The following is a 25,617-nucleotide window of genomic DNA, read 5'->3' as shown; positions in this document are numbered from 1 at the left end:
ATGTTCCACAAGCAACAGCACTATGGAATATTTTTTTTGGGGGGGGGGAATGGTCTGGAATTATGCACGGTAGGTATGAGCTAAAACATTTAAATGGATGTCCTTGAAATTCTTGGCAGTCACCACACGATTATCAGCAATTTGGATCAGAATTTCTCATTCGGTCTTTCAAACTGAGAAGGTTCGAGGCCTCTGAACCACAGCCTCCCCCAAAAAACATTCTCCATCTGAAACCAGACGTCGGTGTTCAAAACCATTCCCCGTGCAAGGATCATAATTACATCCATTTATTGTCAATGGTCCTCAGCAAAATGGCTCCGGTTCACTGCAGCTCGACCCGAAGTCTGACCCACGGAGCGTTTTACCAGGAACTCAACTGCTGCGTGTGGATCGGCCAGCTGTTACATTTCACTCTCAGTCTCACACTTGTGATAAACTGGATGAAAAGTTTAAATGAGCCCCTCCGAGGACCTCTAAACACTTTTCTACTTACGTGTAGGTTTTCTGCCAATTATAGGAACAAAAAACTTTCCGATTGGGAAACACGCAGTCGGAACATACGGCTAGAAAAAAAAAATGGAAATTGGCTTTAAAAACCTGATTTAAAGCCTGTTGAGGTCTTTACAACTGGATGTAACACATTTTTTCCACACTGCAGCTCAAGCTCTGACAATTTGCCTCATAAAAGATGTCGTAAAGAACAACAGTGAAAATTCTAGCGCCATGACAACCACTTTTAAGAAATCCCGAACGAAACTACCTAGTTGAAAATTATGATTGCAGGTGATATAAAATAAGTCGTGCTCCCTCGTAAAGGTCTAAAACTGAGGCAGGACTGAGTCCAGAGCCACTTGAAGCCAGAGGAACAAAGCTCCAAGTGTGTGTGCGTGTAAGTGTGTGTGTGTGTGTGTGTGTGTGTGTGTGTGTGTGTGTGTGTGTGTGTGTGTGTGTGTGTGCGTGTGACACAATCGAGACAGAGCTCATTCACATTCCCAGACAGTGGAAGTAACAAACATTTAGCGTGATCTGGGAAGTGCCGTGGTCTGCGGGTGTCTGCAGTGTGTCACTGTCACTTTGAAGCTTCCGAACAATTATGATAAGACGCAAATTAAACATACTTGAGATGAGGGCCTGAAGAATAATGAAGAGTAATTCGCTAGTTCCTCCGACAGCAGTTGTGATAACAAAGAACGCTAAGAAGCGATAAATCCTCCGATGGCGTAATAACACTAAACACCACCTCACTTAATTTACTGCGCAGCTGGAAAGGAGGAATCTGAATCTCCACAGGATGCGTTTCATTTGCAGATCTACAAGTTCAAATCAAATAAATACCGATCTGATGGTTTCAGAGCATCTTCCAGGAGACCATAGAAATCTGTGTCACATTTTCAGACTTTGCAAAGGTCCCTGATATTGAAGAAAAACAATTCTGACATTTAAAGAATAAAGTCATAATATCACAGTGGCCCTAAACTTTCTGCTTTCTGCAGTTCTCCTCTGAGCTGGTAAAGAGTAAAACTGCGACAATAAGTGGATTTCATATTAAAGTCATCTTATTCAAACTGCTGCTGCACTATAGTGTCGTAAATTGATTATTTTTAGGGGTTTCAAACTGTTGGTCAGACAGAACCAGATATTTGATGAAATCACGTTGGTCATTTTGAACTGAGCCGAATGAGACAGTTTTAAAAGTACGACTGGAAGATAAAATAAAAACATCTGTTATTACAGCAGTCACGACCCTGCAGAGCTCGAAACAATCACAAAAACTGAAACCATATTTTCACCAAACTGTTGAGTGTCAGCAGCTGAAGGACCATTTATAATATCATTTATAGATATTAGATCATAGATAGTTTTGGCTCGAGCTCTCTGAGTTTCTACAAGGCCCGATTCTGTACAAATGGCTTTTCCAGCCGCTGAATGACCAAACAGCTCAGCTGCATTATTCACTGTAATGCTGCTGCACCAGCTGCCAGTCAGGCATTTATTGGGAATTCATGAGCCCGAGGAACAGAAGGGGGGGGGGGAACAGCCCCACGGAGCTGACTGGCCATTTGCATGTACCACTCTATATGTGTGTGTGTGTGTGGGCGCTGGAATTCAGATGCCCCTGGTTTCCCTCCCTGCCAGCCCCGGGGCCTCTTGGGCGTGGAGCAGGCGTTGTTTTCAGCGGGCTGGCAACGCAGCAGAGGTGACGCTGAGGGGAAACGAGGGGCAGGCGTGGTGGGGTCACTATGTGGAGGTTATGCCTGCTTTTTACGGTTATAAGCGTACATGTGTTTCATCATCAACCCACTAATAGTACGGGACCCCTCTGTGCCAATCAAAAACCAGTGACGTCAGGGCTAACTAATGCAGAACATCTCACACCGAATTAACTAAAGGGTGGGGACTGTTCTGAATTCCCAGCGACAGTCACAGGATGTTCCCCTGTTGCATGTGTCACGCCTGAATACTTCCCAGGAGAGGGGACAGCTCTTGGCAGGGCCGGACGTGGAGAGAAGGGGTGTGGTGGGAAGGGGCCAGATAGGAGAGGAAGAAGAGAGGAGCATGGAGATAGCGGAGAGACGGAGATCAAAGTGGCACATCGGAGTCTCGATGGAAAGAAGCTCTCCAGCTAGAAATAACATCACGTCACCTGCTGACATACTTACACAGTGAACTCCTGAGGGTGTTCCAGTGCTTCTGATTCAGTTTGGGGACGGTGACGACAGTTGGCAGCTGAGATCACGGACAGGAATAGATTGTCGCCATCACATATGGAGGCTAGAGTCTCCTCTGAATTAAATCCAGTTTCTGAGCTCTGCGTCCTGTGGGCCTGAGCTTGGCTTGGAGGGCCCATGTTAGACTGTCTGAGCTGCACTCAGCACCAAGAACTCAGACAGGAGTTTGGTGTCTTTCCCTTTTCCCAAGTCCCACAATGCACATTTTTCAAATGCTTTCTGACAGGGGGTAAAATGAGAAAACTCTCTGGTGGTGGTGGGGGGGCGGCGAAAGAGGAGAGAGGGGAAAAGTAAAACCAGGTCCCACATGTTTCTCATGGAGAGGTGCTGGACTGGTGTGGTCAACATCCAGGGTCTAATTAGGAGAGTCTTTGTAATCTAATCTAGTCTATTCCCCCGCATTAACTCTATCTGAGGACACATGCCAGCCCCCTGTGGGCGGCGCGGCACAGACACAACATGCGAGTGGGGACGATGGAATGGAAATCCACGGCTCAGCTTCCCAGTCGGGAGTAGAACATCTGGAGTGGGGGGGGCGTTAAACGGTTCAATGCACCGTGAATAGTTCCACTACCTGTAGCTTGTGCGTGTTGCGAATAAGGGACAGAGAGAAAGAGGTAGAGAACAAACGACATAAAAACACACGAAAACCGTGACACGCTCATGCTCTCATTTCCCCAACAATAGCGATGGGGCTCTGCTTACACTCTCTCACCATTCAGACCATTGTTCAAACGTCTGGTTAAACAAAAACAAATCACACGCTTTGTCATAAACTTCCAAATAAACGTAATTATCTCGTTTCAGACTCGCTATGACTCCGAATAAGAAATTCAGGATTTTGTCCGAACGCCACAGGTCATGGAATAATTTACCACGGGAACATAATCCACATTATCATTGATCTGAGGTCCCAGAAAGCTTTTAACACACATCTCTCCCCACAGGTTGTCCCCTGTGAGCAAGGCAGTGACCTCCTGTTTACGCTAACAGAGTATGAACGCTGTGCCCAGAGAGCGTTTAGAATTCGCCCTGTGCTGTTGGGTGTTGCCTTTGGGCCGGTGAAAAGGGGAGAGAAAGCAGTTGCAGGAGATATGGCAGAAAGTATTTGGCAGTGTAATCGATTGCAGATGGCGGCGGCCGGGTGGCTTGTTTGCTCCACAGCGGCTCTTTGTGATGGCTAGGCCCGCCGTAATCCCGGCCGTTTTTTTTTCTCGTGTGTATGTGTGTTTATGCTGGCACCTCCAATATCGCAGTGCTAAGCTCTGCAGCTCCGCAGGAATCCAGACACACAAGCGGGAGCAGAGGCTCCGGGCACAGACGGGAAACTGTGTCAGGGTGAAACCGGCAGTTTATCACCGAGTCTGACGGAATATAATAAATCAAAGAAACAATGTTGAATAAATATAGATGCTTTGAGCCAATATTGGTCTTATACGTGATTCAATTATCGGATATCAACGTCACTGATCCAGGTCTCGATCTTGAGTCCATGGTCGGATGTTTTTATGAATTGTAAACTAATGAGTTTATTACATTTTGTACATTAACCAGTAAATAAACAGTTCTACAAAGATATCCAGTAGCCTCCATTGTCTTGGCCACAGCGTTTTGTATAAATTATAATCTTATCACTTGCTGAAACATCCTAGTTCATTGTAGTAATATAGTCTGGACAAGATAACAGCATGGATGACCATTTATAAGTTTGTAAAATAAATAATAACAATGAAGAAAAGCTGTGATATTGGAATCAGCAGAAATCTCTAGAAATATATTGTACCATATCTAAAAGAGGCTACAAGAGGTTTTACTTCCAATGACTATAACAAGTATAACTACATCACCACTAAAGTGTTACTCATAAATAAAAATTACTTTTTGCACTCTTGCAGATTTGCAGTCTTAGATAATCGCCAGTTTTTGTCTGTGTGGTCACAGATTCATAAACACATGTATGTCATCACTATCTCATTAAACACAGTGACGGAGTGGAGCTCGCTGCGTTCCCCCCCGCTCTGCAGCGGGGGTTGTGAGGTTGTGTGTGTCAGCGAGCGACCGGTCACACTCACAGCATCAGACAGGGAACCCGATCTGTCGCCGACGCTGCTGGTATCACCGCTATGTGTCTCTCATGACAGGACTATCCAAGAACGAGGGCAGTACATCACAGGGGCTCCACCTTAAATCATCTCCACACGACCTCTCTCAGTTTTACAGCTGACTCACACTGACGCACAAACACACACACACACACACCTACCACCGTGCGTCAGGACCCGGCTTCGTGGTAGTAAACACACACACACAGATAATAGTTAGCTGGAGACTCTGAATCAACACTTTTATATTTTAAAAAATGCAACAAACAACTAAGGCCCATCAGTCGCCACATGAAACAGCATTTAAACGCACTAGATCCACACACTCATAGATATCGCTTCCTTCATAAAGCCTCATTTTATGTTTTTTGAATCAAGTTGCCTGATATATTCTCTGAGAAATAGAGGAAAAGTTTGACAAACGACCGGTCTCGTCATGTTGAAGAATGTGAAAAATAATCCCCGATCAAGATTTGACCCCAAACTTTAATGGATTCTTCCCGTATCCCACATCCTTCCAGTGATAATCCATCTGGCAGTTGTTTTGGGCCATAATCTTCCTCGCTAGCATTTGAAAAAACAACCTCCTCGGAGAGAAAGCGAGTTGACAGTTGAAATACTGTGCATTTAGTCTTGTGACTCAAAGCTACAGATGGTTAGTTCAGCCGATGAAATGCATCTGACAAATGAGGATAGAACTGGATAAAAAGCCCAGATTGAAGTTTCTTTCCAGGTAACACAGTCGTATACATTCGCACGACAACTGATGCACAGCAGCTTTCCCCGTTATTACCCTGTCCAGGCATAACAATAAATCAGACCTGATGTACGACCCCTGAACAGAAAAATGATTTTATCCTGTATGAACTTTACAGCTGTCTGCCATTAAAGATGCATCTGAGTGTGTCTGCCCCCCCCCCACCCCTTCCCCATTTGTCTGAGAAGTCACCTCTTGAACATGCACAGAGCACACACAGTCCTTTTGAAGGAATAAAAAAAATAAAAAAACGTCCCTGGCGCTCTACACCTGTCTTGTCACTCAGGGCCTGGGTGTGTGCCCTCCACCAGCCCTGCTCTGTGGCCCTCACCGCCCCAACAAGGGGCCCCATTTCCCAGGGAAGAGCTGTGTGTGGCGCTAGGCCTTCTTGCCCTGCCTGCCTGTCTGTCTGTCTGCACACACACACACACACACACACACACACACACACACACACACACACACACACACACACACACACACACACCCTGGTCCCAGCCCCCTTCAGCCCCTCACAAAGCCCCCATTGTGAGGCACAATGCTGACCACCCCCCTCTGCCTTTCCCCTGTACCGTCTGCTCTGTTTCCCCCATAACCCGCTCCCCTTCTTCCCCCTCTTTTGCCTGACTCCCTCTTTCTCTTCATTTCCATCTTTCCCTATTGACCCTCTCCTCTTTATGCTTTAGTGCCCACTAGCAATCCTGTTTATCGTGTCTGTCTTTGTATGAACCCCTTTACCAATAACCCCCTCGATATTAAGGCCCTCCAACATCCCCTCTTCTCTCCACCCTCCCTCTCAAGACGTTTTCCACGTGTCTCCCTGTTGTGTTACCTCCTCTACCCTCGGCTCTGCTCTGCTGGATAAGAGACATTTAATATTTAGTAGTTATCTGCAGCTCAGGCCACGTGGGGCATGCGATTGTTACACAAAACACAGAATGTAACTCTCTCTCTCTCTCTCTCTGCAGAGGCTTGTGGGATATTTAGGGATCTGAACCATTAAGCACAACTTTTGCTGTGGGATCCTCCAATCTCCCCTAAACAACAATTCAATGAAATTGCTCCACTGGCCATTAGCACAATAGTTAATTATAAAGTATAAACAGCAGAAAACACAGCCCAGGCATAAACCCACCAACAGACACCAGTTTCAGTTGGATTCAGAATGTGATGTCAGCATCTCTTTCTTCTTTCACGCACCATTTTTCACCTGGTGTTAATATTGTGGTCTGCATGTGGATGCATCATTCATCACAATCATTTGTGATGAATTTGCACGCACTAGGATCTAGGATCGGACGTCAATAATTAATAAGCCAGATGGGGCGAGCGGCCTGAGGAGGAAACACGTGTCGGATACTCTGCTACTACCTGCAGTTTGTTCTGTGCATTTTTCATAAGAATGTGGTCAAGCTGCAGCGAGGCACCGATGCCTGTTTGATCTGATCCCAGTAAAAGAAAGAGCAGCTCCAGATGTGGTCCGACTGATCCGATAAAACATCCAGATGCAGATGGTATGTTCATGAGCAAGTGGGTGAGGAGGGTGGTTTCATGTTTTAGCCCCTGAAACACACAATGCTTCAATATTTATTCTGTGTGGAAATTACTCCCGGCACCACATCCATTCATCGTTCACCCTTCTCCTGTTCACCACATTTCCCTGAGTAAGAGCTACAGAGCTGCAGTGAAAGTGCTGTACAGTGCGTTTGCCACCTGCGTGTATGCGCACAAACAGACAAAGCAAACCAGGAAACCTGCCAAGAACTTAGCTTTGCTTTCATCCCTAGTTGAGATGTGAAATAAGAGAAAATGGGGTCACAACGTTGTGAGACGAACAGAGGCATAGCCATGGCAACCGTGGGTGTATCTCGACGAGGAGGAGTGATGCAAAGTTGGACATTCCACACACTCGTCCTCCTGTGTTCCCGGATGAAAGCACGAGAAGGAGAGGAACAAAGCAAACAGAGCCACCGCAAAGCTTCCAGCGTTTTTTTATTTTTCATGTTAACTGAAAGGCGACCGAAAGGCCTTGAAGGATGTGGGGGAAATTTCCTCTTCGACGTCTTCCAAGCCAGAACATTCTGGTTGAAAGACGTGAGCGAACTGGTACGTAAGGAAGCAGAGAACAGGGAGGGAACGAGAGAGGTCCGCTGCTCCAGTCACAGAGAGAAGAAGGAAAGCAATTAAAAAACAGTAGGAGTTCCTAAATAGTGGCTTTGAAGCCTTTAAAGAAACAGCTTTTCTCACCCTGAACCCGAACATATCAAAAGAAATTCAGTCGACAACACACACACACACACACAACAGTCCCTCAAGCTAAAATACTGCCACTCAACAAGTGACACCTCTATTTGAGATCCCAGGGGGAAGGTTATTTTGGTCGCACACACAGATACATACACGGGTATCCATGGCAACGACACTGACAACTTGACGATGACTCAGCTGGTAGAATTTAGCCCAGTATGGAAAGCTGGGACAGTGGTGACCTCATTCCACTGGCGGTATAGTCCCGCCCCTTGTGAGGGACAGCGCTCCGAAAGAATGAACGCCAGCGACAGAGAAAAGGGGGTCAGGGAAAAGAATGGTGGCACAAGAGAGGTGTCCCATATCCAGAGAGACATCCCACATAGTGATCATGTGTGTGTGTGTGTGTGTGTGTGTGTGTGTGTGTGTGTGTGTGTGTGTGATTCTTTATGTGTTTGTGGTTCTGAGTAAAGCTATATTTAAAGTGGGAACACAAGTTTACTACACAAAGGGAAACAAGCAGGGGGGAAATGAATAACAACATATACTCTCGTGTAATACAGATACAGATTCCCGACCCGGATCTTCAGGCTCTGATCGTCCCATGCAACACCTTCGAGTTTCCGTCATGAAAGCTGATGGTTCCATGTTTTTTGCCCGGCACAGACCAGGGCTCAGTCAGGGCCCAGAGCCTGAGGGCACGTAATAACAGGGAGCCTCGGGCACATCAGTCAGACACTCAAACCCCAGGAGCTTTACTGCTGCAGCTGCAGAGGTCAACCAGACAATCACTGACAGTGTCACATCAAGGCCGACATATGTTGGGACAAATAAAAAGTAAATAACAGGGGAAACATTGGCAAACGTGCCATTTAAAAACACATTTCTCATGCAGGGTTTCTGCAGGTTTAAGTTAAATTTAAGACTTTTTTAAAGAACATAAGGGATGAAATTCAAGAGCTATGTCAAGGACGACAGATAGGAAACTAATTTAAGACTTTTCAAGGCCTTAAAATTCAGATAATGATATTTGTTTGACCTTTTAGGACCCTGCAGAAACCCTGTTATGTGTGAAACAACATTCAAGAGCAACTAAAGAGAGGAATTAATGCTGTTGTTCTGCGGTTTGGCAGTGATGGCACACAGCGCAGCAGATAGGCTGTCTAAATATTGATAGACTGTGATAAAAGGTTCTGCTTATCACAGCGATTATTCTGCATCAGGGACTCCAGAGCGATTCCAAAGTAAGTCACAGGCCTTGTGTTTCTTGTGGTTCTTAAGTTTGCAAATGAGCTCACATGAAATAAATTTTGATAAGGCACAAGCAGCAATGTGCAGACCAGTGGGGGCTGTGATACCAGTCCATCCAAACAGGTTGCACAACTCTCCTCCAGTGCAATATGCTCTATTAATGTTGTCTTGCCTCTGAAAGCGGATGAATACTGATGGAGCCCACCACCTGTTCCACACACTAAGATAGATAAATGTGTGTGTGTGTGTGTGTGTGTGTGTGTGTGTGTGTGTGTGTGTGTGTGTGTGTGTGTGTGTGTGTGTGTGTGTGTGTGTGTGCAGGATGGAGATAAGAACAACAGGTCCAGTTAATGACAACCTGAAGACTGATGTCAGTTGAACCTGTTCCCTCTCTCTGCCTCCGCGTGCAGCTCCTTACATGAAACACACAGAGATGCTGTTCTCTATCTCCGCTATAGGTTGATAGACTGAAGAAAACTATGAACTTGGCCAATAAAATATACTAAAGACATAAAGGAAAATCTACCATTTAGTTAACAATCTATTCTTCTTCAATAACCACATAAATATGAATAAACGTCTGTGGTTCTAAAACCAATCAGCTCATAGTTTGGTGAAATAATGACGTACAGAGGCAGGAAGTTACATAAGCACAGAACACCACTTGCCAATAATATTGAGAGCAAGCTTTGTATGAAGAATGTGACTTAACACTTCAGTCCTAAATCCTTTACCCACTGCTTCTCAGTCTATTATTACAGTGCAATTAACAATTAACCAGATGACGGTGGTGATGCACCTGGAAAACCTGCAGGGAGAGTAGATTGATCTATTAGAAACCCTCCATGACAGCGGACCTCTCAGACATAATCCCTGGTGTCACATCCCCTTTGACCTTGTGACCTTTCACACTCTTTGCACACTTTGTTCCACACACTAATCTCCTGGACTATGCAGCCAAACCCAATACTGCCTGCAAGTGAGCTAAACTCTGTGCCAGGAGAGAGAGAAATGCAAATACAAATGTATAAAAAAACAACCAGCCTCAGTTTCCAGCGTATCTGTATATGATAATAACAAAATCCACAGTTCTGCTTACCGATCAAAAGTGTTTGTATTCTACAGGAGATGACAACAACATAAACTAACCACAAACTGAATTATTTATTGTTTTATTCTTTTTTTGTAGCACTGTGAAACACTGAAGGTCGGATCATGCATCCGGCGCAGAGCTGTGCACGACACAAGCATCTTTGCCGGTTTCAGACCGACACAGTTGTCATTTTCCTGTCTAGTGTTCACATTGTTTAAATAGCAAAATGCCCGTGCGCCCCTCTGACCGCCCACTGACCTTGTAGGTCCTAAATGAGATGTGGTCAGACGCATTGTTGGTGCATCGCTATCTTGAGACTGATTAACTCCGGAAAATGTCTGGACCCAATTTTCCAGATATTTCTCTCTTATTTTTTCAGTTCATGTCTAAAAGTAGGATTGTTGTAAGGGTCCATTATTCAAATAGTAACATGCACGTACATACTCAGGTGCACAATGAGCATTTAATCTGTGTGTGAGAAGAAACAGTTTCCTCTATAAAGAATCATTCTCTCTCGCTACCTGGCAGATCTGCCCTAACAACAGCTGCCAAGGTGCAAACACTTGGTTTTTAAAGGGAATGGGAGACCACACATTGATTGTTTTCAGAATTTTACACCAAAAACACACCCAACTAATGACTTAAATCCCCTTTCAAACATGCATGTGGCACAGCAGCCTTTCTTTCCACTGCTAAACTAACAGAAGTGGATTTCGACACATCCTTGTGCCATTCCCTCATCAGTAATGACCTGTTAAACTTTAATAAATCTGTCCTAGAAAGCCAAGGATTGCTGTGAAAGCTAAAAATGAAAGGTCAATTCAAAGAAAACAAGTGTGGCTCGTATACCTTGAAGCATGCAGCGGTATGCTGCCTCAGAGATGGCATAGATGTGTGGAGGCATCTCGTGCCTCTTCTTCCCTCTGTACATCTCAATGATGTTCTCTGAGTAGATGGGCAGGTTCTTGTACGGGTTGATGACCACGCAGAAGAGGCCAGAGTACGTCTGTAATCAAAGATAGAAACAGACAAACATGAGAAATTAAGTTGGGAACACAGAAAGACTCGCAGCTCCTGAATAACCATTATATTTTAAAAGAGAAAGAACAAGCTCTCACTAGAGTTTGAAGTGTAAATCATCAGTGTTTTTACATTAAACAGGGGCATGGAAGTTTCTAGCTTTTTAAATCATCTGGCCTGCATTGTGTCTGAGCAGCGAGATTTGCCATTACTCATGTTCTAGGAGCTTACGTCATCGGAGCGGGCACGAACCACAGTGATAGACACTGGGCAGACTGATGGAGTCGGGCAGAATTGAGGGATATAGTGACTGAAACGAAACACTGAACAGACTCTCGCCTCTTGTGCGAACGCAAACGGCCTCGAGAGACCTGATGAAAAACCCTTAAAATATAAAACAACACTTATGTGAACAAAGAGGGTTTGAATATTGTCGCTGCAGCGAGAAGCGTCTGCTGGAAGCGTTTCGTCCTGTATTTTCTGACTTGCAGCATTTGGCCGTGCAATTAGCCCGAAGACCTCTCCCCAGAGAGGGATGTGGTATGAACACTTCTCAGCTATGCTGTAGGCTGAATTCACCAGGCAGCCAGGCAGCCAGGAATGAGTGAGAGGCCCTGGTGGGGCAGTGGCTCTCTTTCATTCTGCAGATGCTATAGGGGCTATGCATTCCCCCCTATGGATGACACAGAGAAAGAGCTGCTTACCAGTAGTATGACTTTCATCACTGGCATGCTGGGCTTTAGTCTAGAGGCCATATGCGAAAATGCCCAACCCAGCTACCACGCTAGCATACAAGCACAAACAGAACCTGTTGAACATGAAGCTGAACTACAATAACATGCATAGGTAGGTTCTGGACCTCACAGCTTTATTAAGAGCAGTGAAAGAGAATTATTAGAATACTGAGGTCACGTTGGAGGTCAGTTTGTCAATTAGTAAAACATATAAATTACATGTATAGTTTTAAATAATTCCTATATTCACATATCGGACAAAGACACATGTTCAGTGCGTGTTGTCTTCTTCTGGGACCGTACATCTGTACAGTTACACTTTGTCTTCTACAAAGAGCACTTGCATGAAAAACAGAAGAATAAAATTGGGTAAAATTAGAACCATGATCTGTGAAATTCTTCTCAGGAGTGGGTTCGTCTCTTTGCATGCCAGCGTGGCCCCTGAAGTTCATAAAAAAGCACATGTTCTCCACAGACTGTGGCCTGTAATAAATGACTGAGCCTCTGTTTTAAAAAAGATTAATTGTTTCAAGAGCTGGGTTTTTTTTTTTTATGTTGCCCCATCTGTTGCATACCATAATACAGTGTAGACAATAATCAAAAATGACATATTTAGAGTAACTGTCCTGAAGCGACCCTTTCGCATCAAAGCATCAAGACATCTGCTTCATAATTAAAACTGCATTTAAGGCTGATTGAGACATCGTGTCATGAGCGCTGCAGCCGCCCATAGGTTGACGAAGGGGCCCCAGAGAAGCTGTTACATAACAGCTCGGGAAAGGGCCCTCGTTTAGCACTGAGCCACTGATGCTCTGTACTGCTGCTGATACTCAAAAAGAAATGAGGAAGGGGGAGAAATATTGGTGGGCAAGGAGAGAGAGGTAGACAGAGATGAAGCTTGGGGCAGTGATCCGGCTGACGGGGCTCCCTGCGGTGCCGTCCAGTCGAGGAGCAGCGGTTCAACAAACCCTGCATCGTGTTCTCAGCCTCCCTGTGAATTGCTCAGAGAGAGAGAAAGAGATGCGGGGAGGACCTGAGCTGAAATTCCAACTCCCCACTCTCCTTTTCAAAGCCTATGAAAAATTTATTCCCACCTTATCTGAAAGCTGGAGCTGCTATAAATAGGGAGAGGGGTCTCTTGTCTTCGACTCTGCCACATGCAGCACTGAGGTGATGAATAAAGAGAGAGATACCTGAACTGTTAATTCAACGTGGATGGTTGCAGGCATCTTAAGAGTTCAAGAGGGGATTGTAATCTGCTGCTCCACGTCTCTATGATTAAAAATGCACATAGTACTCAATGAAGAAGACTCCTCTTGAACTAATGGTGCAACAGCTTCAGGTTTTATCTCTCTCCGTTGTTTATGATATCAACTCTAAAATTACAACAGTGGTTGAATTTGATTGTGGCTTTTATTTAGAGAAAAAGTAAGGGTATTAATCCGCTAAACTCTGTGACAAATTACACAAAGAACTAGGACTACGTTCTGCATTCTTGTGGCTGCGATGACGCCGCTGCTTCATACTGAAAAAATCCTGCAGGATCAATGCTTTATAAAGAACATGTGGCCAGTGACAGAGTGCACGACCGACTCAACACCACCTGCCAAACCGCCATGCCCCGGCCCTGTCCAGGAAAGAGAAGGTGATATTTCCACTGTGAAACCAGATCCAGGGGGAGAGATGCCGTGGCCTAGTAACAGCTGAGCAACACACGGGCAACAGCAGACACAACAGCCGACCCCATCTGCCGCCGCTGACCCGTCAGGCAGTGAGCCTGCGTCTGTATGCTGCTCTCCACTGCAGAGGCAGGAGAAGGGTGCAGAGGCAGCCACCGATCTGCGTGGAGGACGTGAGACCTTGACCGTTCCCTTGACAGAGCTCCACTGTAGAGGTTTCATAACAGAGCCAACTTCAGACCAGGCTCTTGAAATATGACCAACACGCGGAGGTGCACAGTATCAAACCACACTGACGGCAGCAGGACACTTTCTGCTTCTCTCTTGCTTTAATAAGTTCAACATTTTTACTGCAGTCTATTAATAATACAGTGAAAAATCATGCCTGCGTTTATAAAAATCAAGAAAAGCTATAAGCCTGTTAATATCCTGCAAAAAAGGGAGACTGCATGTGACTTTTGATCCAACGTGTAAATACTCTCTCTACAGGGATATGAGAGGGAGCGTGACTGTGCAGTTTTCAGCTGCTGCTCTAACTATGGCCCTGCAGCAGATCCACCATTAGAGAAAATAAACTGTTTGTCTTGCATATATCTGACATGTTTAAAATCAAAATTACACTAAAAAAGATGCAAGAAATAACGCGAAGATGCAAGAAGGAAATACATAAAAATCAATGTCATGATTGTTCAGGACCAGTGAGCCAGGGAGGAGGGAGTGTGGGAAAGCGAGCTCAGTCGGTGAAGACAGGACGGACACTCAGCAGCAGCCGAGCTGAAGTGGGCGGCAGGAGACAGACGGACAGACAATCTTTTTTACCATGGAAGAATGCTGAGGCTTTCTGACAGCTGAGGCTTATCTAACGACACAAAGGCCGGCTTGTAGCCCCGCTCGTATGGCACAGCCCGCTGTGCAGCACTGTGGTCAGCCTGTGACTCACCGATTCACAGACAGAAAGCTGACACAATAAATGAGTTGGACCGAGAGTCAGACTGACGGCACACAGATGGAACCGTCCGGTGGGCTAAGGGCCGGTAGACGACAGTCCAATCCCACTGTAAACCAGGGGGCTAGAAACACAGAGGTGGCCTTAAGGTTTCAGATGCTGGCAAGTTCAAGTGTGTGAATAAACATACAGGCAGACCGAGACCAGGGTCACACGTTTGCCAACATCACTGACAAGCTGCTGAGTGTTTTGTTGGGAGGGGGGTGCTGTATTCATTAGCACCAGTGACTCATCTCATTTGGCAGGTGCTGAGTCAAACGTTGAAAATGCCATGCTCCTCCACATTCAATTATGCTTTCAGCTTTCGAAAAGCAAATCACAAAACACGGCGAGAGATTTCAGCTGCGAAATAAGTAAGTGCTGACAATTTTTACAGTATTTCCCATGGTCGTATTTACGAAGCAGTTCACAAATAGCACGAGGCAAAGAGCACAAGAGCCCCTTAAGTAATAAAGTAAGTTATGGACTGTTAAATGGACTCACAGTTAAAACAAACTCTAACTCTCTATGCTGCTCAACCCAGTGATTCTGATATGGACGTCTTCCCAACCACCTCCACTAAGAACACAGCCTGAGGGAGACATTATACTACGTCTGCAGTAGATGTGGCTGAGCAGTGGGGGGTTAGTAAAACACATTGGAAGAAGTCTGGAATCTTGGGGAATTTCTTCTTCCAGGAGCGAGCCGAACGGGACAGTTCTCTTCCTGATAGAAAAACCAACACAGTCGGACACATGTTTTCAATTTCTCTTAGGCAAGGGGCAAATTAACAAAGCTCCAAAGCCAATTCTGAACCACGGAGAAAGTAGAAAATGTGACATTATGGTAGGAGAGAGAAAAGGAGGAGGAACCAAGGAGAGCTGCTGGACTGAGACGTCAATTCGAAGCGTTTCTTGAAAGTGACAAATGTCAATATCCCGTTCACAGAAGCATTAAGCACTAATATGGAACTAAACTGAAACACTCAAGGCTCATCTTTGACCTCATATCAAATGTGACGCACACGCTGCACACCTAATAGAGCTGGATTTTTATGATGTCTGGTAAAGTGGATAAATCCCTGCAACAATCCTGCAGCGCCCTGAACCAGAGTCTCTCCGGTAATACTCAACCCATTTTCTATTTCTGGAAAACATGTCATTAAATGGGTCAAGATCGCACCTCGAGCATCACAGAGCGGCTCCGTCTGAAGTGAAATGGGATTATAGGGACAATAAAATCACATCAGTGACTATAATGACTCAGGTAAATCTAATCACGTGTTGTGCTGCAAATCGTATGGAGTCCACTGAGCTTTTAAAACACTGATTACATGCTTTTCTTGCTATTTGGCTTTTTTCACATGTGAAAAGCATCTTTGAATTGATCTGATTTAGTGCGTGGCATCTTGGAGCAAATGTGTTTAGTTTGACAGTGTGCCACATAAGAGAGAGAGGGGTCAACTATCTGTGATTAAACAAGGCCGCCGGTAGGAGCAGGACAAACAAACTGAGAGCAGCAGTGTTTATGGAAGAGCGCTGCCTCGAGCTGAGGTGGGACAGAAGACGTGGGGGAAGGTAACCACCCGTAACACAGAGGCACTTGTGAGAGGTGATCCCGTTGGAGGGAAACGTCTGGCAATGGTTAAAAGAACTGGTGACATCTGTCACTCATATTGTGTGAACACATGTATGTGTGGTCAGGATTCACACATGGGAGCAGAAAGTTCAATGTTCTCAGTGATAAATATCAGAACTCACTCTTACATGTAAGAGTGCAGAAGGAAAGACAGCTAAAGGTTTGGACCAGCGTGCACGCAAGCAGAAATACGCCCAATTATTTTGCAATTATATTAGCCTGGGGTGAAATTCAATACACAGCAGTGAGACCCGGGAGAGCTGTGAGTTTTAGGGTTAATCATTCCCCATGTGTGGAAAGTACAAACTGGTACACCGTCTAAATCACTCACGTATATGAGTCCGGAGTAGTAGCGGTCCTTCAGGTTGTGCAGCACAGACGCCTCATTCAGACAGGTGAGCTCCGCCATGTCCTCCACTTTGCTGAACTTGGGCGGGTTCATCTTCTGGATGTCGTCCTTGTTGATCACCACCTTCTTGCCGTTCTCGGCCAGCTCCACCTGCACCTCCTCGCCTCGCTCTTCTCGGATGCCGGCCGCCTCGAAGCCATGGCGCTCCGAGGGGACCCACACCAGCTTCTTGGCCGTCCAGTCGGCCTGCGTGGCGGGGTTATAAACCACAGCCCGGTCCACGAACAGGTAGCGCTCCGGGTCCTCTTGCCCGCTCCGATGAGACATCTTTCCTGGGGTTTACCAGAGCAACGTGGCACCTGGGACAGACAGGGGTGCAGGGACATGTAAGTAATCACTAAAAGTTAAAAATCTGTCCTAAAGCAGACAGGGAACAAAGGTCGTGAGGCATAAAGCATGTATGATCGTTCCTGCTTCTCTAGTGATCAACTTGTTGACATCGAATCTTTTTCAAATCAGCCATGAAGTCCTGTAGGGAAGATATCTAGCTAGCATCAGTAGGCTTCACAGGGAGGTACAACTGGATGTCATCTGCATATGGAGTGAAATACCATGTCTGTAGGTGACGTCATCCAGGAGAAGCAGATTCAGAGAAAACAGAATTGATCCTAGATTGGACCCCTGAGGCACACCATATTTAATATGGGAGGATGATATCTATCTATCTTTCTATCTGTCCATCCATCCATCTATCTATCTATCTATCTATCTATCTATCTATCTATCTATCTATCTATCTATCTATCTATCTATCTATCTATCTATCTATCTATCTATCTCTCTCTCTCTCTCTCTATCATCTACCCATCCATCCACCCCCTCTCTCTCTCTATCTACTGTATCTATCTGTCCATCTATCATCTAGTCATATATCTCTCAATCTCCATCTTTCACTCTCTCTCTATATCCATCCCTCTCTCTCGCTCTCTCCCTCTCTCTCTCTCTCTCTCTCTCTCTATCTCTCTCTCTCTCTCTCTCTCTCTCTCTCTCTCTCTCTCTCTCTCTATCTATCATCTACCCATCCATCCACCCCCTCTCTCTCTCTATCTACTGTATCTATCTGTCCATCTATCATCTAGTCATATATCTCTCAATCTCCATCTTTCACTCTCTCTCTATATCCATCCCTCTCTCTTGCTCTCTCTCTCTCTCTCTCTCTCTCTCTCTCTCTCTCTCTCTCTCTCTCTCTCTCTCTATATCCATCCCTCTCTCTGGCTCTCTCTCTCTCTCTCTCTCTCTCTCTCTCTCTCTCTCTCTCCTCTCTCTCTCTCTCCTCTCTCTCCATCCATCTCGTCCAGAACACATGTGAATCATTAAAAGTTGCAGCACATGTTAAAGCAGGTTTTGGAGGAAGGTGTCTTCATCCTCTGCACAATAACAATGCGCATACTGCGTAGCCCCCCCCCCCCCCCCCCCCCCCCCATCCCACGGAGCGACGTCGTGAATACCTCATCTCAACCCTTCATGTCCCTTCTAGTGAAGCAACAACACACACAACACACACAACACGGAGCTCACACACAACACACACACACAACACGCACGACCACTGAGCACCAGCGAGTCCCCAGGAAACTTAGCGCTAAAGTCCCGGTGACTAATATCCAGCTAATTCTGTATCTGCGCTAATAAACCTGCGTGGCCCGTTATCCAGAATAACACTGTGAGAAAATCAATTAACACATTATAAATGACAATTAGGATAAAAAAACAATATGTTACATAGATGTTAGTGTGTGTGTGTTTAGTCTAACCCTTACACTTACAGCTAGCTTACCGCTAATGAACCGCTAACCCCCATTAATAAAAAAATAATTTAAGATTAATGAAGCCTGACTCAAGTTTGCGCAGCGACCTCCATCCATCCCTCTGCTCTGCTCTCCTCTCCCCCGCGGACGGCCCCCTCAGGCCGGGCAGTGTGGGTGAACTCACCCGGTGCAGAGAGCGAAGCAGCAGCAGCAGCAGCAGCGGTCAGGTCCTGGTCCTCCAGCCGTGAGATCCACCCCCGATGTGAACCTGAATGCAACTGGGACCTGGGGCATGTACCGGGGCTGGTTCTTTGGTTGGTATGCTCCACCACAGCAGCAGCAGCAGCAGCACGGAGCTCAGCGCCTCCTCCTCCTCCTCCTCCTCCTCCTCCTCACACAGAAAGTCAGTGACCACACGCTGGGATGATCCACCTCCAGGTTCTTCTCCTCTGGTCCTGAGCGAACGCAATATTTCTGTCAGGACGAATCTATCCTTCACATATCTATGCATTGCACCCCCCTCCTCCTCCTCCTCCTCCTCCTCCTCCTGGGTGCAGGATTGGTCCCTCGCTTTGCAGTCCCCCTCCATCATTGGCTGGAACAAACCAACCCCCCGGTTTTCTGCAACTGTTGCTCGCATGCATAACAAATAACTTGCATAATAAGTTGCATTATCACCGGTGAACATTTTCATATCTCTTGTATTTTATGTTTTTCTCTGCTGTACCATCATTTTACAGACTATGTTAGTCTAATGCACAACTGTGTAGAGCTTCAGTTATTTATCTTTAAAGTCTGTATTTATATTTGGCTTTAATACTCATCACCTTGTACTTAAAATATTTGTATTTTTGAGATATTTGTCAACATCTCCATTAGCAGATACTTCTTTACAGTGACGTCTATCTACTTCTGATTTCTCACAGGTGTCCATTCTTAAAGAGAAACTAAAACACCTCAGCTGATAACTAATTCATACATGTACTCAATCAAAAATGACAATATTCAGAATTCACAATTTGCCTCTTAACATCCTCCACCCTGAGCCCTCAGCAAGAATAAGGAATAACTACCAAAGACTACAAAAGAAAATGTACTGACATAAATGAGGGAGGCAGCAATGACAATAACCATAGAGGTATAACCAGAAATAGCAGTAATATGTATGTGAGTAGACATTTTGTACATCTAAACAACCTAGTTGTTATAATAATCCATAATGTAGCCTCAGCCGTAATTCTGGATCTGCATCGATAAAGCCAGAGAAGAAGTCAAGTCAGTCCCTCTTCATTGTGTATTGAGTTTATTAGTAGAGTTGTTGATTGACTCAAGTCAAGTGTTTGAATTCTACTCTTCAGTGTGGTGAGCATGTACAGTGACTGCCCTCTACTGGTTGAAACCCAGCTACTGCAACTGCATCTTGCTTGTTGGCTCATGTGGATGCAGGTGACATCATCGACCGCCTCCTCCAAGTTTATAAACCAACTTGTGACTGTGCAGATTGTGGGAGAGGAGAAATATTGAATATCATCAGACTGGGAAATGGTGTTGATAGACAAATTCGGTTTTAATCTTGTAGCATACGTTGTTCATGTGTCCGGAGAAAAGTCAAACACACACACCCCCATTAGGACAGAAAGGACATTAGTGGTGACAGAGTGTGGCTTTTGATTTGTTAGAGCTACAAATATATTATAATATAAAGATTTGCTAACATTAGCCGTCTAATTAATGTGACGTTACCCCTCAGAGGCGCCTCCACCCACTCTACACCCTCAGCTACTAGAAACTGGAACCAACAGCTCAGTGTTTTTGAGAAGAAGAAGGGAAACACATGAAAGGAAATGTCTTCTTTTGTTTGTTTTTGTAGGAAAAATCATTTGAGGCCTCTTCATTTCCATTAACCTGCTGTGAACTGAAACGCTGACCTCTTGTGTCTGAAAGCAACAACAGCAGCTTTTAATGCTCAACACAAAACACACACACAACCACAAGCTTTTAGTTTAACAGTTGCATTTTATTACAAATGGGGAGAAGAAGAGGGAGGAAGGAAAGACATGTTTTCTGGAATTAAATAGTCCATTACTCATTCGTCATCATCAATAACAGGGCAGATATTCACGTTGTGGTTATGTACAGTCTGTTAATGTGAGAGGCTTCAGCGTCCTCCTCTCCAGGCCCCCACACCCCTGTTCTTCCCTCCTCTTTCTCTTGCTCCTCCACCTCTTCCTCCTCCTCCACCTCCCATTCCTCCACTTGCTCCTGCTCCGCCTCTCACTTTCTTCCTCACGCCGCTCGCTTGTTCTGTGTCATCTTCGTCTCCGTCTCCTCGGTGGGGCCTTTTCCTTTTCTCGCCTTGCTCCTTCATTTCCTGAGGAGGGGAAAGATTATGTTTTTCCTCTCAGATAGAAGTTTATTGGGCTAAAAGTTTCAACATAGTTTCAGATTAACTCAAGATCCCTCTATCAACCAAATTGATCCAATCCGTTTTGATGACAACTTACCAGCCGGGCGAATCTCTGGGCTTCGCTCACCCTCTCCACCAGCATCATCACTTCGTCTTCCTGGGTCGGGAAAGCAGGAAGTTTCTTCCCTATCAGGGTTTCGATTCGCTGGAAAAGCTCCACATCGTACCTAAGGTCAGGAGATGTGTCAGTTTCCTGCAGTCAAACTCATTTTAACCTTTTTACATCAGGCATGAGTAGCAATGCATTGTAAATAGGGGGGAGAAGACCAGCTCTTACTGGGTGACGAAGGTGATGGATTTCCCAGACCTGCCGGCTCTGGCTGTCCGACCAACTCTATGGATGTAGTCCTGCGAAGGAAAGACAGATCCATTCAAATCAAACCAATACAAAACAAAAAGAAATCAACAAAATAAAACCAGCAATGTGAATGTCCGCTGCACGGTACCTTGGAGTGAGTGGGGATGTCGTAGTTGATGACGCAGTCCACGTGAGGGATGTCCAGCCCTCTGGACGCCACATCGGTCGCCAGCAGCACCGATCGAGACTTCGACTTGAACTTGTTCAGGGCTCCCAGACGTTTGTTCTGGAAGATCCACAGAGAGAGAGAGAAGACATGTCATCACTTACAGAATCAAATTACATTACAATGAGCTGTAATGTGCTGTTCTTCCAGATTAAATATAGCAGAAGCTATTCACACGATGCTGTCTGCAAAAGGTTAAATTAGTAAAATGCTGATGTTTCACTGAGGCAGCGTTAGAAACCTTTGTGTATTACGACAGAGAATGAGAATTGTAGCCTTCATTTTTCGGTCTTATTGATTTTACTAAACACTGCAGGCAACACAGCGGACAGCTCTGCAAACTGCACTGTAACGACCTGGTCTTATAATTGATGATGCTGTCTGCGGAGAAGTCTGAGCATCAGCAGCATTCTCAGAAATGAGCTTTATCCGAAACACATGAACTGAGAGAAATACTGCATGTGGATAGATGTTAGTGCAGCACTCTTCTGTAGTGTGTGTCTGTGTGTGTTGTGTGTGTGTTGTGTGTGTGTTGTGTGTGTGTGTGTGTCTCTGGAGCTCTACCTGACTCATTTGGCCATGAAGAGGGATGGCAGTGATTCCAAGGTTCCTTAACAACAGCGCCACCCGCTGGGCGTTGTTACAGGTGCTGCAGAAAATCATAAAGGAGTTACCGGCCAGCTCGTTCAGGATGGACACCAGGTAACAGTCCTGCCACAAAACAAACACACACATTTAAAGGTTAGTTACAGTATTGTGGCCGACAGGGGACGGACTGCTTGCAGCATACGATCTCAGCTGTTACAACGTGAAACGGGAATGTACGTCTCTGTGTGCACCACCTTGTACTTGGATGGGATGAAGATGTAGTATTGCTGCAGTTTTTCCACTGTGAGTACTTGGTGGATACTGAGCACTTCACAGGATCCTTCAGAGCTGCTCGCTGGAGTTTCTGGACCTGAAAAAACCAAATAAAGAAAGTGAGTCCTGGGGGAAATCAAGGAAGATACACAAGTGGTGTTGTGCTGATAAACCAGATTATTAGATTTCTAAGGCAACCTGCAGCGCTAGCAACCAGAACAAAGCTGTTCTCTGTGTTAATTAAGTGTTTCTCTACCTTTTTCGTCATGGTGGCGGAGAACAAGAAGGTGCGTCTGTCTCTGGGAATCACCTTCAAGATTTTATCCACCTGGAAAAAGGTTCCAAAGTGTCATATTCGACATTATTGATTTCCTTTGGTTGACTACAGCTCTAAATGCAAGTTGTTTTTGTTGTTGTTTCCGTCTGATGACCCACCTCAGTCTCAAAGTCCATGTTGAGGATTCTGTCGGCTTCGTCCATGACCAGGAACCTCAGAGCTCGTAGGGAGAAGCCTTTAGTGTTCTCCATGTGGTCGATCAGCCGCCCGGGTGTCGCTGTAAACACACGTCATTACTTATCGTTACATGGATGCTACAGCTATCAGCTTATTGAAAAGGGGAATATAGAAAGTAAAAGATAGAAATTATATAATTGTTACAGTTACAAGTACATAGGTTGTTCACTTTAATTTAAAATGTCTTCCTTTGGTGATATTTGAATCGTCATGTGGACTCACCGATGACAATGTGAGGTTTCTTGGCCAACACCATAGACTGGGACATCATATCAATCCCACCAACGATGACAGCTGCAACACAGACGAGACAGGAAATCAGAACAGACCCACACGAAGTCCAGTGCATCACCAGCCAACCCTCCATTCAACACAACACAACACATACCGCACTTCACACCAATGCTGGAGCCCAGGGCTTCGAACTGCTCGGCGATCTGAAACGCCAGCTCCCTGGTGGGCGTGAGCACGAGGGTGTGGAGCCTCTGAGGCGAGTTCAGCAGCGACTGCAGGATGGGTATAGCGAAGGCGCCCGTCTTTCCTGAGCCGGTCTCCGCCAAGCCGATAACGTCCTTCCCTGCGGTTTGAGAGAAGGACAAAGTAAGTCCTGTATTCTGAGCAGTGACTTTATGCTACATGACAAGCACTGAAGTCCAGGAAAGGTCATTTTAGAGCTTGGGAAGTCGGACTGGGCCTCATTTTAAAACTTGGTTGACTGAGGTTGTTATTCTATATTAAATAAAAGAGAGTTAGACACAGAGTCTTCATAATTTTTCATAATAACTGTTTCTTAAAGCTGCGTCTTCCACCTTGAATTCTTGTGTTGTTTTAATGTTTTAGTTCATGTAGGTGCATCCTGTTTGGTTTTTGCTTCTTTCAGATGTTGTATCTCGGCGTGTTTTTGTGCCATATTGTCAATAAATACACAAACCAGTGTACAAATACACAAATATTACATTACACTTGTGTTTTTAAGTGATATAGATGAGAGCTTCTCGAAGGACTCTGAACTGTCTCGTTAATTCAGTCAGTCAGACAAACTAACAGACAGACAAACTAACAAACTAACAGACAGACAGTCAGACTAACAGACAGACAGACAAACTAACAGACAGACAGACTAACAGACAGACAAACTAAAAGACAGACAAACTAAAAGACAGACAAACTAACAGACAGAAAGTCAGACAAACTAACAGACAGACAGACTAACAGACAGACAGTCAGACAAACTAAAAGACAGACAAACTAACAGACAGAAAGACAAACTAACAGACAGTCAGACAAAGTAACAGACAGTCAGTCAGATTTACAGACAGACAGTCAGTCAGACTTACAGACAGACTAACAGTCAGACAGATAGTCAGACAGTCAGTCAGATTTACAGACAGACAGACAGACTTACAGACAGTCAGTCAGACAGATAGTCAGACAGACAGTCAGTCAGATTTACAGACAGACAGATTTACAGACAGACAGTCAGTCAGACAAACTAACAGACAGTCAGACAGATAGTCAGACAGTCAGACTTACAGACAGACAGTCAGTCAGACAAACTAACAAACAGTCAGACAGACAGACAGTCAGACTAACAGACAATCAGTCAGACTTACAGACTTACAGACATACAGTCAGTCAGACAGAGAGACAGACAGACAGTCAGACTAACAGACAGACAGTCAGTCAGACTTACAGACAGTCAGACTTACAGACAGTCAGTCGGACAGAGAGACAGACAGACAGACAGACAGACAGTTGTCTCACCCTGCAGAGCCACTGGTATCGCCTCCACCTGGATCTTTGTGGGGACCTTCCATCCCAGCTGGTCGCAGGCCTCACACAGCACCTCGGTGACCCCCTGTCAGAGGCACAGAACCCGGGTGAGCACCGGAGCAAGAGGCCCCTCTCGCCTCCACACGTTTCACCACACACTGTTTACATGCGATGTTAGCACACTGTGGCTAACTCGGGAGGCTAACCGCTAACCGCTAACCGCGTCTCCTCCACGTTGAACTCACCAGCTCCTTGAAGCTCTTCACCGGCGCTTCGACTGCGACGGCTTTAACTTGACCCTCATCTTCATCACTGCTCGAGCCGTCGAGTGTTGCGTCTGTGTTCGTCTTCACGTTCTCCTCCAGGATGTCGTCCGCCATGATGCTTGCAGACCCACGTGTCGTCAGCTGCAAGGCGCGCGCGCACATGCGGAAACAGGGGGGGGGGACACCGCGCGCAATGCCTGATGGGAGTTGGTGTTTTAAAGAGGAACTCCAATTGATATTAGCTGTTTTATTAATTAACGATATTTTCATTTTTATGAGACTATTTATTTTAAATAAATGCGATTTGTCGTTTACGTATATTTCTGAATTTACCAGATTATTTTCTTTTATCATGCGAAAGAAAATCTGTTATACCGAGGGAATTAACGTTAAAATCCTCGTCGTATAAAAGTACTGAGGTGCCTGCGCAAAGACGGAAATAATCCTGTATTATATTTTACGTTAAGTGAAAGTTTCGGCTGCGTATCTTAAATTAGAGTTTGTACGGTGTCCGAGAGTTCGACACACAAATGCAAATTAAAGAAACGATTTCATTTCCGTGGTTGTTTTCACAATATGAAAATTAATTCAGAAAAAGAGCATTTATCCGAAAAATAAATGAGTCATGATGAAAGAAAATAATTTCGTCGGTTTAAAGAATGGTCTAAAAAACAAAGTATTGTTAATTAAAAGAACAGAGCTGATTTTACGTGATATACACCTAAAATATTAAAACCAAGCTAAAAACTATCACATCTCTAAAGTGAGGAGAAAATAAAAGTTTTCAGAACATAAACATCACTCGAGCGTTTGACTGGTG

The 25,617-nt window shown here is 45.2% G+C and overlaps 2 protein-coding genes across 8 annotated transcripts in view; both read right to left on the bottom strand.

Moving 5' to 3' along the window:
- Positions 1-18,872, bottom strand: part of LOC117766211 (myosin-10) — a 43,632-nt gene extending 24,760 nt beyond the window's left edge. For 3 of the 7 annotated variants that reach the window (XM_034593032.1, XM_034593035.1, XM_034593034.1), the window contains exons 1-3: positions 18,577-18,872; positions 16,567-16,943; positions 11,029-11,185 (exon numbers count right to left, since the gene is read on the bottom strand). In XM_034593032.1, the coding sequence (XP_034448923.1) occupies positions 11,029-11,185; positions 16,567-16,911 (502 nt within the window). In that variant the 5' untranslated portion in view covers positions 16,912-16,943; positions 18,577-18,872. Of the gene's footprint in view, positions 1-11,028; positions 11,186-16,566; positions 16,959-18,576 lie in introns of those variants that run through there. The other 4 variants (XM_034593036.1, XM_034593037.1, XM_034593038.1 and 1 more) reach the window with 2 other exon arrangements.
- A 1,516-nt stretch (positions 18,873-20,388) lies between these two features.
- Positions 20,389-24,948, bottom strand: ddx47 (DEAD (Asp-Glu-Ala-Asp) box polypeptide 47). Its single transcript, XM_034593114.1, is given in 13 exon segments — positions 20,389-20,763; positions 20,897-21,026; positions 21,137-21,207; positions 21,306-21,443; positions 21,948-22,094; positions 22,226-22,278; positions 22,281-22,341; positions 22,501-22,572; positions 22,680-22,798; positions 22,981-23,052; positions 23,147-23,335; positions 24,523-24,616; positions 24,777-24,948. Coding segments are annotated over 13 exon segments (1,494 nt in total). The 5' UTR covers positions 24,912-24,948; the 3' UTR covers positions 20,389-20,550.
- Positions 24,949-25,617: the final 669 nt, after the last annotated feature.

This window comes from Hippoglossus hippoglossus, chromosome 8 (genome assembly GCF_009819705.1).
Source record: "Hippoglossus hippoglossus isolate fHipHip1 chromosome 8, fHipHip1.pri, whole genome shotgun sequence".
Classification (NCBI taxonomy): domain Eukaryota; kingdom Metazoa; phylum Chordata; class Actinopteri; order Pleuronectiformes; family Pleuronectidae; genus Hippoglossus; species Hippoglossus hippoglossus.
This window is presented reverse-complemented; position numbering and strand designations above follow the sequence as displayed.